The 14,287-nt window shown below is 41.3% G+C and overlaps 1 protein-coding gene across 4 annotated transcripts in view; it reads right to left on the bottom strand.

Annotated features, from left to right (window-relative positions):
* The window catches only part of SORCS3 (sortilin related VPS10 domain containing receptor 3), a 601,218-nt gene that overhangs the window by 38,811 nt on the left and 548,120 nt on the right, over positions 1–14,287 (bottom strand). For all 4 annotated transcript variants that reach the window (XM_047703327.1, XM_047703328.1, XM_047703329.1 and 1 more), the window contains 2 exons: positions 4,284–4,397; positions 1,109–1,280 (listed from right to left, as the gene is read on the bottom strand). In XM_047703327.1, the coding sequence (XP_047559283.1) occupies positions 1,109–1,280; positions 4,284–4,397 (286 nt within the window). The remainder of the gene's footprint in view (positions 1–1,108; positions 1,281–4,283; positions 4,398–14,287) is intronic.

The raw sequence follows: 14,287 nt of genomic DNA, 5'->3' as shown, positions 1-14,287 counted from the left end.
TACGTGCTCCCTTGCCCCCTGCACAATGTTGACTACCCTTGAGTTTATGAATATAAATTGAAGTGGAAATGAACTGGAGGCAATTCAAATGGATAAGATCGTGGCTCTTCACATCCATTGAAGAGAAGGTTTTTATAATGCTGGTCCTGGAAACTCCCTAGTGGAAATGTGATAATGACCTCCTCTGAATCTTAAAGTCCCTTAATTCAAGCCCCCAGTGTGGGTGACGGCTGAAGAATCTGTCAACCCAGGATAAGGAACCTTCACCATCCTGTTCAGTATGGGCCAGACTTTAAAGGTTTCTAAAGTATTCACATTTGGGAAAAAAACTGGCTTGCTTTGGTCTCTTTCCAAGATCTGAAGAGCACAGAGCAATTTGCATACAAATTTAGAGGGCTTTGTAAATCAGGCAAGCTTTCTTGCCCCACCACCTCAACAAGGAGTGCCTGAAAAACTCCCTGGTTTGGGAAAGAGATGAAATAGCTCATGTAGGGAGCAAGAAGCATAAGACAGAGCTATTTCCATCCTGGAATGAATGAATGCAGGCTGATTTTACTGCCCCGATTGCAAAAGACACAAAAAAGTGAAATAATGGAGCAACTAGCTGATGGAAAAGCAACTACTGTGACATTCTCTATACAAATAAGTTTAAAGATTGGCAATGATCTTCCCCCACACTCACACTCATACTTTCAAGACCCTTTGAAAGCCCTATGGGCTTTTTTAATCAGGGGGGTTTAAGGGTTAGAATAAAGCAAAAGAGGCTCTGGGAGTAACAGAAAAAAAAGAAAAAAGAATTCCATTCTTCTGGCAGATTTAGAATATATAGTCCTCTGGTGATAAACATTCCTTCAACAAAGCAGACCCTTAGGGAGGACCTCAAAGAATATACCCAGACCCGCATCTCCCAGAGACAAGTGGGCCACCTGGAGCCTAGATCCATGATGTGGGATGAAGGGACGAGGTCCCTGAATATCTAAGCCTTCTTTTACTCCTTGTGTCTTCTCACCATTGACTCTGGGATTGGGCCTTATGGGGACACATGATCTTTTTCTTCCCTCTCTGGGAACAGTGAGTTATGACCTTAGAGACCCAGGACAACACCAACCTCCTCCATGAGGATGATGAAGGTCGCGTTATGCCCCTGTTCTGCCACCAGGCGTCCGTCGGTTGTTACCACATGGAGGCCACGAGGGGCTTTTCCGGGACACATCTGGGCCTTGGCCGTGTACTTCTCCCGCAGCCCATCCGTGCAGTTGTTGGACACAATCCGCCGGTACCTGAGGAGTATTGACAGTTGTCGGTGGTGTGGGGTATATGTGTGTGCGTGTGTGCGTGTGTACATGTGCACAGGTTAGAAAAAGAGTGCAAGAAAACCAGAGGGAGATATGTTTCACACAGTGGCTCCTAAAAACTGAGTCTCAACGAACAAAGCTGAGGAACTGTTATCCCTCCATCTGAGGAAGAGCAGCTCTTTAAACATTATTATTGATCCTACCTGGTGAGCCACAGATCAGATCAGTGTCTAAACCAGCCAAGAAAAATCAATGTCTGACTCACATGTGCGATGGAAGGAGGCGAAGCCACTGGACTAGCGGAGCAAGAAAAGCAGGTGTTCCTTTCTGTGAGGGAGGGCCTTGTTCGTACTTCCCTAAGGCCGTCTCCAGCTCTCTCTGTAGCTCGACGCAGCGAGGTCAGACCCCTCACTCTGATTCATCAGGATGCCTCTTCCTGCCTTCCCTCTACCCCCAGGACATCAACCCATCCTTTCGTATATACTAGTCCTGGCTCCAGAGCCACTGGGCAATTTTATAGCATCTTTTCTCTCCTTGCTAATATTTCACTTCCCGCTTGACACAAACAGCAGATCGGAAGCACGTTGCTGAGGGAAAATTAGCTCAGAGAAGTTATTAGCATGGGAAACCTCCCCACAAAGCACTGTGGCTTTTTAGGACAAGGGCCTCTTTGTGCATAGTGATGACATGTCACGTCACTTGACCACTGATCTGAGCATGGGAAGTTGAGCCAATGGCTTGTCCACCATCCTGACCTGTAGGACGGACATTATTTCCACTATCTATAAGGCGGCATGCAATCAACCTTCTGGTAAACCCGCATAATATAAATGCACCACCACCATCATCATATCCCGTCTTCTTTTACCCTATATGTCAGAAGTAATTAACCCAACCATCCACGTTGCCTTCTTCTGATAGCCCTTCAGTTGAAGGCAGACAAAAAAACATCTTTTATGAATGACATTTATCTTCCACTTCCATTTATCTTCCACTGATATTCCTCCTGGTCCTTTCTCCACTTCCCACCCCCCAAACACTGCTGAACTACCAGCCCTACATCTCCATCCAGAGATCTCAGGAGGATGTTAAGCAAATGTTGTGTGTAGTAACTGCCTCAGATAGAATTACAACATATCCCCTTGTAGATACACATTATTTTTAATTGCCTGCTGAACTCATAATGGGTCTAGAGCTGTGCTGTCCAATACACTAACCACTTTCTACCTGTGGCTACTGAGCACTTAAAATGTGGTTAGTCTTGCATGTTGAAATGATACTATCTTGGACATATTAGGTTAAAGAAAATATACTATTAAAATCAACTTTGCCTTTAATTTTTTTTTAATGTAGCTACTAGAAAATTTTAAATTACATCCGTGGTTTATATTATAGTTCTTTTGGTCAGTACTACTCTACACCATCAAACTTCTGTGATCAATGTACACTTTTTTGCTGACTTCTAGTCATTTACAAGATATTTAATATTTACTTCTGGCAGGTATTTTGGTGGGCAACCTATTCTAAAGTGAACTGGATATCCTCTACTCTCCTCTTCAACCTTAATTGGCCAGCCGGTCGACAACTTGTAATGTAAGCCAACATTTAAGCAAACTAGAGATATGTGTAGATATTTGCGGTAAGTCTTTTGAAAAAATACAAACTGTCTTTCCTTCTAATCTCCCTGATTTATTTGGTTGGCTATTTGGGATTTTACCTTATTTGGAGTTAAGCCTAAGTCACTTCGAATTGGGTATACCTAAGTGTGTCACATGATCATAGGAGATGTTGAAATGTAATTTGGTGGCCTAGTTGACCACCTGTGCCCATCATATTCCTCTTCCTCAAAGTTTATAACACTATGTTTTCTGATACTGTATCTCTAAGTTCATGCTTCTGGATCTGTAATGTGAATGGCTCCAACGCCTGAACCCGACACTTACAATAAAATTACATTAAAAGTGCTTAAACCCCAGCTCAAGGCCCAGCAACAGTCCCCTAGAACCAAATATTGAGCTAAAAATTCTTGGTTTTTGGTAACTTACACCACTCAGTACATCTCTTCCATCTCTCTCTTTTTTTTTAACCCTCTGTAGACATCATGTGAGTAGACAGTACCTACCAACCAATATTTTATAACCAGAGAAGGTAAAAGCACTGAGATGGTGAGTAACCGATGTGAAATGTCAGAATACCCATTGAAAGAGTTGAGGCCGGAGTCCAGAACACCTTTATCCTCTGCTACTCAAAAGAGTTGTCCCAGGACAGCAATGACAACATTCCTGGAGCTTCTCAGAAATGAGGAATCTCAGTCCCACCCCAGATCTACCAAATCAGAAGCTGCATTTTAACAAGACTACTGGGTGATTCATAGCACATTAAAATCTGAAAAATGCTGTCTCAGACCACCGATCCATTTTCCAACTCTCTTCCGGCAAAAGAGAGGGGAAGACAACAAGTCTTTAAGGCAATATTTTTTCAAACACCTGAGTAATTGTAAGTGAGCAGGAAGAGAAACACACACATCATTGGGCCATTAAAGAAAGTGTGGGGCTTGGTCTTCTTATTCCAGGGAGCCCTAGAATGGGACTTTTGAATTTTTAGTTTCAGTCTCCAGCACCAGCCAAGAAGAGCCTTAGTCCATCTATCCTTGGAGAGCCCTGTAATACGTGTCTACCACTTGTATTAATTTATTTCCCTCAGGGCCTCCAAAATAAGGTGGCATCTCTTTCCAGAAGAGAAGGCCTGACCAAAACCATAGCTATGGTCTGTCAGAGGCAAATGGAAAAACGCACTGAATATAGTAGTCAGAAATCTCTTCAGATATTTCCAAAAACGGTAAAGAACTCCTCAGCCTTCCTCAGAAGCCCCTTGTAAACAAACTCTCTATGCTCCAGCAGAACTTGCTTCAGCAGAAATGCTACCTTTAATGGCAACCTAAGGAAACAGAAGAATAGTGAGTAGAGTTTCTTTAGGTGTTTTACTTACCCAGTGCTGTTTAGGTAGCTTTGACCAAGGCTGCAGTCCTTTGATGGGGATGCTGGGTTGTACCAGAAAGCTGGGACACACTGGCTCTCTCCATGTCTCTCATAGCCATAGTCACTGTCCAGAAAATGAATATTGCCCACTGGTATAGACACATAAACGCTAAAACACCCTCCCACCTACATACATAAACACAAATACATCCCTACATCCAAAAAGCTGCAATGCATTCTTTCAAATATTCCTGGCAAAGAGCAAATATTCAGACTTTGTGAATGGAGTTTTAGGTTTAGAAATAATCCTCAATCATTGGAAATCCAGTGCACAGAAGACATAGTGTATTATCAAATGAAGATTCCAGGTTTAAAAAAGGTATGGATGTATAGCCTATAGCAGGTACACTGGCTGAAGTTGGGTATCAGGGATGCTAGAAGCTTAAAAGAATCCGCTGGATCACAGTGGAATTACTGACAGAAGTAGGTGATAATGACAACCAAGAAGATGATTTTAAAGGTCAAGATCATTTCTGGGTAAGAGTCCACAGGTGTTATTCCAAAATTAATTTCACAGATTTTAACTTTTCCTACAAATTCTTCCTCAAACAAATATATACATTTGCATTCCTGTAAAACAAACAGCCATTCAAACTGTCTCAAATACATATAACACAGATCCTGTTTCCCTATAAGAACACCACAAAATCATGGTTCTTTTCCGTGTTTTCATAAAAGCCTCACTATAATAAAAAAGAAAGTCAGGTATGATTCCCCCTTCTTCCCTCCCATTTCAAAATGAAGAGGTAATATACCAGTGTAGAGAGGAGGGCCCCCACCTGAAATGCGAATGGTGTTTCCTTACTTCTTGGGAGTTTCATAAGGCTCCCAGATGCATAAATGTCAGAGTAGAAAAAAAGTAATAAAGTAAGTATTATTGCTCTTGAAACCAACCAGAGGTCAGTGAGGGTGGCTTCACTTGGCAGGAGAATTCATGCTTCTAAGTTAAGCATCCAAGGGTTTCCTGAAACCCACAGGCCAGGCAGAACAGCCTGGATTTGAATATTGATCCACTGAGTGTTAATGAAACATAAAACAGCAAGGAAAATCACTCTCTCCAGACCTACCCCTCCTTTCTTTTTCTCCTCCAATGTTCTTTGAGCCAAGATTTAATTAAAGCCCAATGAAAATGGAGGCAAATTTTGGTCTATGTGTGTGACTAGGGTAGGAATGGAAAGGAGATAGGAATACAAGTTCAAGTCCATGTTTATTTATTACTCAATATGTGCACTGTCCGGGGAAAGAAATGCAATAGTCCTTGCCCTCAAGGACTTCGAGTCTTTGGGGAGAGGGATACAACATGCCTCAAATCCAACCAAAGGAGAACATGGTAATACAGTATGAAGTGGTACCAACAGGAAGCACCAACTAACTGATGAGATTATATAAAATGTCCTCCCAGCATCACCACATTCTACCTCCTCACCATCTTCCTCCGCACCGGATGCCTACCTGAACAATCCAGGCCAACTTTGCAACCCTCTTTGTCTCTGCATGTGTTAGTCTCTGGCCTTGAAGCACTCTACTGTCTGTGTCTGGTAGTTTGCTAAGTATACTTCTTCAATATCTAGGTCAGATGAGGCCTTCCCTGATTTCCCAGACAAAATCTTTGTGACCATAGCATGTTGGAAACATTGAAGCTACAGAGACCTCTGTTCGTTTTGTTTGCCCATGTAAGAGTTCAGAACAGTACTTAGGATGTTGAGGTGCTAAATATTTACTGAGTGAATGAATACTCCAATTATGCTTAAAAGTAATCACACTAATTATGCCTCTGCATTTGGGTCTATCTCTGCAGGCAGATGTGAGCCCATAGTTGACCTTCCAGTGTGGACCACAGAAAGCATCCCAAGTATGCTACAGAGGCCTGGGCTAGATAGGTAGCACGCAAGACCATTAATCTCAAGACCGTATCTCAAGATATGGCATGTTTATATGAAACTGGAAGAAAAGGAGAAAGGGAGATCTCTGTCAAGCAAATATTTTGCCATGCCTCCTGATCAATGATTAGAGATCTCCCAACTGGCAAGTTCACTGGGGACTTTGTAGCAGCTTGTAACTGCTCATGAGAATGGACTTAAAAGTTCAGGAATTTTGCAAGCTCATTAATGGTTGTTAAACACAGCCAGTATCAAAACTTAAGTTACTTCACTCTGACCCTCTCCCCTCTCATGCTGTTTCTCACTTTCTCTCTCTCTCTCTCAAATAAGTAAATAAATAAAATATTTTTTAGAAATGGTAGGGGAGGGGTGCGCCTGGGTGACTCAGTTGTTTAAGTGTGTGCCAAAGGCTCAGGTCATGATCCTGGAGTCCTAGAACCAAGTCCCATACGGGGCTCCTGGCTCAGCAGTGAGCCTGCTTCTCCCTCTGACCCTCTCCCCTCTCATGCTGTTTCTCACTCTCTCTCTCTCAAATAATAACTAAAATCTTAAAAAAAAAAAAACTTAAAAGTTATTTCAAATTTTAAATAAATTATATTTGAAAGGTAACGAACATACAGATGCCTCATGATTTTGCTACATTTATTATTATAAAAATATTGTTATATATAAAACATTATGTATTATTATTTTACCTATGCTCCTGAGGTTATTTCCATTTATGTGTCTGTGTGGTAGAAATACTATATAATGTGCTACTGGACATCTCTTCTCAACTCTGTATTCACTAATGTTACATTGGTATCTCAAAATCAGCCACATTTGGGGATACTTATAACAATCCGCAAATGCTACTAATGAAGGCTTATTTATTTATTTGTTCTAAGAGAGCCAGTAGTTAAATATTTACCAGCACAGCACTGAATATCTGATTTCTAAACATTGCTTATCTGTAGACACGTTTGGGCTGTGGTGTATCTGCACTGCTTCTAGAAAATTCCTCAGTTGCTCTGAGCTAAATCTATTGAATGTTCTGCTAACCCTAAGAAATATTAGTAACCTTTGAAGGAAGGGTGCCCTCCTAAACAGCTTTGGGAAGAAGAGAAATGTCTTAATGCTCCTTCCTAAATGTAACCATCTTAAGCAGTTCTGTTCAGCTCTGCTACCTGTTAGGGATGCAGTAATTTAAAAAGGTGCATCAGGCATGCTGTTTAGCCCTAAAGAGAAAAAGCACCTCATTAATATTTAATAACATTAACAGAAACATCACTGGCTGCCCCTGAGCTGTGGACTTCTTCATTAACTTCTGCTAAATGTATATTAAAATCTCATACTGCCCAACCTACCCCCCAGCTCTGGAGTTTGCATGATTTCAACAAATAAGCAGTTCCAGCTGCTGCTCCAACTTCCTGGGGAAAAGGTGTTTTTCTGTTGAATTGTGACATTTGGAAAGAATGTGCCAGAAAGTCTGATTTGCCTCAGGGAAGTATGCTGCCACAGCTTCTGCAAACACATAAGCAGTTTCCTTCCAGAAATAAGTCACCTCTGCATCTTTCTTCACTATAAAAGGGTTTAGAACTTCTAAAAGTTTAGGGGGAAACGTGTCCATTTCTAGGAGATGTATGTCCTTCAAATCCCGTTCAGGGAAAAGCCTTAGACCATCTAAAGAAGGAACAGAAAACTTCAGAAATCACAAAACTTCTGCATATCAGAACTGGAAGCCACGCTGGTATTCCTTGGGCTCGATCCTCTTAGTTGGTAGGTTGGAAGGGAGAAGCAAAAGAGAAGTGATATGCTCAAGATTGTACACAGCTGACAATGGCACATGAAGGTGATAATGGAGACTCCCAACCCTCGAAAAAACATTTGTACACACTCATGGATCACCCACTAATTAAGGGAGGACGTGGTCCCTGGGAAAGACATTGAGACTCTTTGAGCCCGCCCAGAAGTCATGGTCTCTGCTGGCCCACCTCCTGGAGCTGTCCTACTCTCAGACCATGCACAGCCCTATCACTGCTTCACTGACCCCCAGTTCCTCCGTTCTCCCATTTGGCAGTTGAGATTCCAGGAATAGTTGTCCACAGGTGTTTCTATCTCATTTTGGGAGACAGGATGGCCTGCTGGTTTGGGATCGGGCAGATAGAAGTTTTTGGCAGGTGCAGAGTGAACACTCAACAAACTGGAGCGACCCCAACAAAAACATCAGCACAAACAATGGAATAATAATGAACACCATCAGCATTTCACTAGGGCATAAGCCTAATACAGGCATAGAGAAAGATGATTACATCCGAACTATTTCAGAAACTGTTTGAATAACCCAACAAACACCCCTCAGATGTTTCTCCTTATCAAACCCCATGCTGGACATCTTCCCCTCCATCTACTCATCAACAACTCAACCCTCAACTCATTCCTCTACTCAACAGTCTCATACATCTGCTTTTTCTGAGGTGCTGCCCTTATTCCTTATACTTGACAGCAAGCCTACACATCACCTGCTACAGGAAGGCTTCCATCATTACTCCAGTCTTCAACACTCTTTGCTTGCATCATTTCTGGCATTTACAGGTAGGACCAGTGCTCTCTGAAAGAACCATCTCTTCTACATTTATGCTATCCAGTATGGTAGCCACTAGCCACATGTGAGTACTAAATACCAAATGTGGTTAGTGCAACTGAAGAATGGAATGTTTAATTTTATTTCATTTTAATGCAAATAACCACATGAGACTGGTGACTACTACATTAGACAGGATTGGCCTGGATTGTAGAATTTAGTCCCTAGTTATATCATTATTTGCTGTTATTTTTTTTTTTTTGAGTTCAAAATTCTGGTTCATCTTTGCCTTTTCTACAATGCTCATCTATAGAAAAAACATATAATTGTGCTCTATATGCAGAATACTTGCTGTTGGATGGATTTCAGACACATCTGCACTTATGGACAATAGCATTCCCTTATCTCTTCCCCCTCTCTTCTGCATTACCACATGATAAACTCACTGTGTGGATCTGGAACCATACTGCCCATGGAAGGAAACACCAAGACTTAGGACTCTGGGGTCAGAAATTTACGATTTTGAAGGAGTTACTTAACCTCTCTGTGTCTCCATGTCTTCATCTATAAAATGCCTACAATAACAGACTCTCCTTCCCGAAGCTGGTTGAGAAGATTAAGTAAGATAATCCATCTAAAGGACTTGGTGCATAGTAGGTATTGAGCAAAAGTTACTGCTGAGGGAGTGGTTGGATGAATAAGAAAAAAGAATGACTAGGCATAATTTCTGGTTCAACCTGGTTCTTGCTGAAGAAAGGTACTTGCCTCTCTCCGAAGGCAACTCCTTTCTAGGAGCCTCATATGACTTCAGAGCAGGACCCTTAAGCTCCTTTTTCTGACTACCCGCTAGTCCTTGACAAACTTAATTCTCAGCGTGGATTTATTCCTGGCCCTTCACCAGAGCCACAATGGAAGTGGCACTCTAGAATAAGCATGAAGCTGCTGAGCAGAAACATCACTATTCATGCAAAAGTCTTATTACTGACATGCACTCTGGGTGGAAGGGTGCATGTTATCCTACAAATAAAGGCTTCTGAGAATCTATAAAACCTTCCCTCTTCAAAAAAAGAAAGATATCCTCCCTTTCTGGATCCCAGGCTATACTCTTTAACTTTTCCACCAAAATCAAGACATTTAATCCATCCTTCTCATCCCCTCCTCCTACCTCCATCAATCTGATTAAAGTAGGTTACTCCCTCTCCCTGCTGTCTCTGACACCTAAAAGTTGCCTGAACCAATCAAAGGAACATGACCTGATTTGGCTTAGGCAAACAAGTAGGTAGAATGTGCGTCATAATTACTTACACTAACTGAGCTGGGCTTTTCAGATTCTTTAGCTAATAATACTTTCTAGTAGGAAGGACCACTCAGAAGGATACAAGGCTATGAGATTGTTGCTAGGCACCGATTTCCAGCAAGGACACTGGAGACAAACAAACTATATTTGATGGAAAAACTGTATTATTAAATCAATACCTATGCTTATTGACATTCACTTAAAAACAAAACAATCTCAAATATTCAGTTCTATTGTCTATAAAAACCACTATAGAAAGACAACAGAAACTTCAGAAATGAAACTGTCTCTTCCATACTCTAAAGTAGTGCAAAAATACTCTTTAGGTCACATGATTATTTTTTGCTCTTACTCTCAGATTCTGACCACTAACCCAGCCTCAAGTCTTCTATGCTTGTTTATCCTACCTCCAACTCAAGTGGTTCTTTTTTGTTATTATTATTCAAGTAAAACTAACACAGTGTTCTATTAGTTTCAGTTATACAATATAATGATTCAATTCTATATACTTCTCAGGGCTTAACAAGATAAGTGTACTCTTAATCCCCATCATCTATTTCACTCATCCCCCCACCAACCTCCCCTCCGGCAATCACCAGTTTTTTCTCTTTTTTTAAGAGTCCTGTTGCCTTTTTTTTTTCTTGTTTGTTCATTGTTTTGTTTCTTAGAGTCCATATATCAGTGAAATCACATGGTATCTATCTTCTTCTGACTGACTTATTTCACTTACCATTATACTTTCTAGGTCCATCCATGTTGTAACTGGCAAGATTTTATTCTTTTTTATGGCTGGGTAGTAGTCTGTTATAAATATAGATATCCTTTATCTATCTATATAGACAGAGATATATATAGGTCTAGATATATCCCATATATATCCCCTATCTTCTCTATCCATTCAGCTATTGATGGCCATATCTCAGCTGCTTCTATAATTTGGCTATTGTAAATAATGCTGTAATAAACATAGGGGTGTGTGTATATATATATATATATTTTTTTTTTTCAATTAGTGTTTCTATCTATTTTCTTCAGGTATATATCCAGTAGTGAAATTACTGGATCATATAGTAATTCTATTTCTTTTAAGACTTTATTTGACAGACAGAGATCACAGACAGGCAGAGTGGCAGGCAGAGAGAGAGGGGGAAGCAGGCTCCCCGCTGAGCAGAGAGCCCGATGTGGGCCTCGATCCCAGGACTCTGGGGCCATGACCTGAGCCAAGGGCAGAGGCTTTAACCCACTGAGCCACCCAGGTACCCCGGTAATTCTATTTTTAAAAATTTTTTAGGAACCTCCATATTTTCTTCTACATTCATGAGATACAACTGACAGTAGAAAGACTACCTATCACATAATACTTCAAATACCACCTCCCCTCAAAATTCTATAAAGTCTTCTTGAACACCAATGCCTATTAGAATTTCAATACCAATGGTCAAAACTACTTTATCTGAAATTGTGTTAAAGTTAACAGGACATTCCAGATTAACCTGTATCAATAGCAGTTAACCTAAGTCATTTGAGGATGAATTTTAACTTTAGAATAACTAAACTTTGGGAACTGTTTCCTCTGAAACATAGGTGACTCTAATAACAAAGACTTGTTCGATTTCTTAAGAAATAGTATGATATATGAGAAAGAACATAGGATTTAGCTAGACTTGCATTCAAACTCCAGATTTCTCTGTTAGGCAATCTTAGCCAAGTAACTTTCATTCCAGATGCTCCTTTTCTTCTCATTAAAATGCCATAGTAACAATGTTGATATTACAGAGTGTTGGGTCCAGTTGGTACCTCTACCAATACAAGTGTGAGAACCAAAGAGTACCTTGCAAAGCCTTTTTATTTTTTCCTGCTTTACTCACAGATGCATTCTTTTTTTAAAAAAAGATTTTATTTATTTGACACACACACACAGAGAGAGAGCGCACAAGCAGGGGGAGCAACAGAGGGAGAGGGAGAAGCAGACTCCCTGCTGAGCAAGGAACCCAAGGTGGGGCTTGATCCCAGGACCCTGGGATCATGACCTGAGCCGAAGGCAGACGCTTAACCAAGTGAGCCACCAGGCACTCCTCACAGATGCATTCTGATAGCAGTTCCCAAGGAAGGGCTCAGAAATATTTTAAGCAATGCTGCCAATAATGAGTGAATAGATGACACTCAAAGGTACTACTTTGTAGACAGAACTCATTTGGATCTATAAGCTCTGGTTTACTTGGTAAAAATACCATGGGGACCACTTAACTCTGGGGTACAAGATTAACTACAGCAGCAACAACAGCTACCATATGGATGCTTACACCACTAGGAGGGACCCCTTACCTACATTAATGATGTAGATTAATTCACTGACTCCTCCCTAGCAACCAGTGAGATCCCTAGCAACCAGTAGGATACATGATCTGTATTTGTACTTTACAGCCAAGAAGGCGAAAACATAGAGATTAAGAAAATTTCCCAAGGTCAAAAACTGTGAATATCAGAGCTGGGATTTTTTTTTTTTTTCTAGTAAATGTTAATGGAATTCCTGGGAAAAAAATATGTTACAATTCTTCTTTCTCCATTCTGGGGTTTCCCAACAGCAGGTGAGGATCTATTACAGCTCAGAGAGACACAGGAGAAAACATAGCATGGCATGTGAAGACAGTGTGCCTCCAGGAGGCACAGGGACAGAAGGGACACAAGGAAGACTGAAACTCATATTCTGAATATTCAAGCTGACGTCCATGTGTCACGCAGCATAATTATCAGGGACCTACTGTGTATATTGCTATGACAATTTTGCTGGATTGTGGTTAATAATTGAAAAGTAGTCTTCCCAAGTGTGAAAACATCCTCTGTCTCCAAAGTGTCAGAAGTGTCACAGATAGGACGCTGACATTCAAATTAAATTCCATTTAGTGTATCCCATTGGAATGATTCTCAATGAGGTCAAGCTTTCCAAGGCATGAGTTCAGGGATGAAGAGCAGCTAGGGAGCAGCCAGAGTCTTCTACCTGGCTTGCAGTGACCAGTTATGGTCCTGGTAGAAAGTGGGGAACCAAAGATGGCTTCCAGCACAAAGCAAGCTTCAGAAACAGGCTGGACGAGGTTTCTGGGTAGGAGTAGCTGTTCTGCACCCATCTGGATTTACTTCTGCCGTTCAACACCAGAAAAGCCCAAATGCAACTCTGTCACTGCCCTGCTGTGTTTATATGCTGATGTCCAAGCCCTTAGCTTTGTCTTTTAACCTGGAACTGGTTATGGAAATATCCAGATTGAATTTCAACTTCTGACTGTGATGTAGAGGAGGAATTCACCCAGCTGGGATCAGAATGGATCACCAAGGGGATCACCCATGCCCAGACTTGGGACATTTGTTGACTCTCCTAAAAGGAACAACATTTAGGAACATGGTGCAACTATTTAATCTACTATGGGCGAGGCTAGAGTCCCCGCCCTCATGGCACTTGCATTCTGTCAGGGGAAGACAGGTGATAATAAAGCAATCAGGAAACATGATCACTCCACATGATGATTAACACTGAGACCATGAAATCAGGTGAGGTGTCAGAGTGACAGGGTGTAGGTGAGATCAGGTGGTCTCAGAAAGCATTTCTGAAAATGGTGAGTGCTGGGAAGTGTGGAAGCCTGATGATTCACAGACCTGTACCCCTGGGCCAAATAATACATTATATGTTAATAAAAATAATTTATAAATAAAAAAAAAAAAGAAAGCATTTCTGAAGCTGATATTTTTGTCGAGATGTCAGCTATCCAGAGGCACCAGTCTTGCTGAGATCTGGAAGAAATCCTTATAGTTGCTGTCGTCTCTGCTAGGAATGAGCCTGGATTAATTAAGATACAGAAAGAAGGTGGTAATGTGGCTGCAAAATGGTGAATGAGGGGAGAATGGTAAGAAATTAAGGCACAATGATAGCAGGCCACATTAGCCAGAGTGGAGCAAGGCAAGCAAGGAAGATGGCATGATATTTAAAGCAAGAGTGGAAGCCACTGGAATGTTTTAAGTGTAGGAGTGATAATACCTGATTTGGGTTTTTACAGTCTAATTTTGGTTGCTGTGAGGAGGAGAGGTTTTAGGGCAATGAGGGTGGAAACAGAGAGACCACAGACAGTTGCAGTGTCCAGGTTGCGGTAGATATGGCCAGAGGAGCTTTGGATTAAAATATGTTCTGGAGGGATGCCTTGGGGGGGAGGGGGGCTCAGTCAGTT

Source organism: Lutra lutra, chromosome 14, assembly GCF_902655055.1.
Source record: "Lutra lutra chromosome 14, mLutLut1.2, whole genome shotgun sequence".
NCBI lineage: Eukaryota > Metazoa > Chordata > Mammalia > Carnivora > Mustelidae > Lutra > Lutra lutra.
The sequence above is the reverse complement of the archived record's forward strand: the minus strand, read 5'-3'. Positions and strand labels throughout refer to the sequence as shown.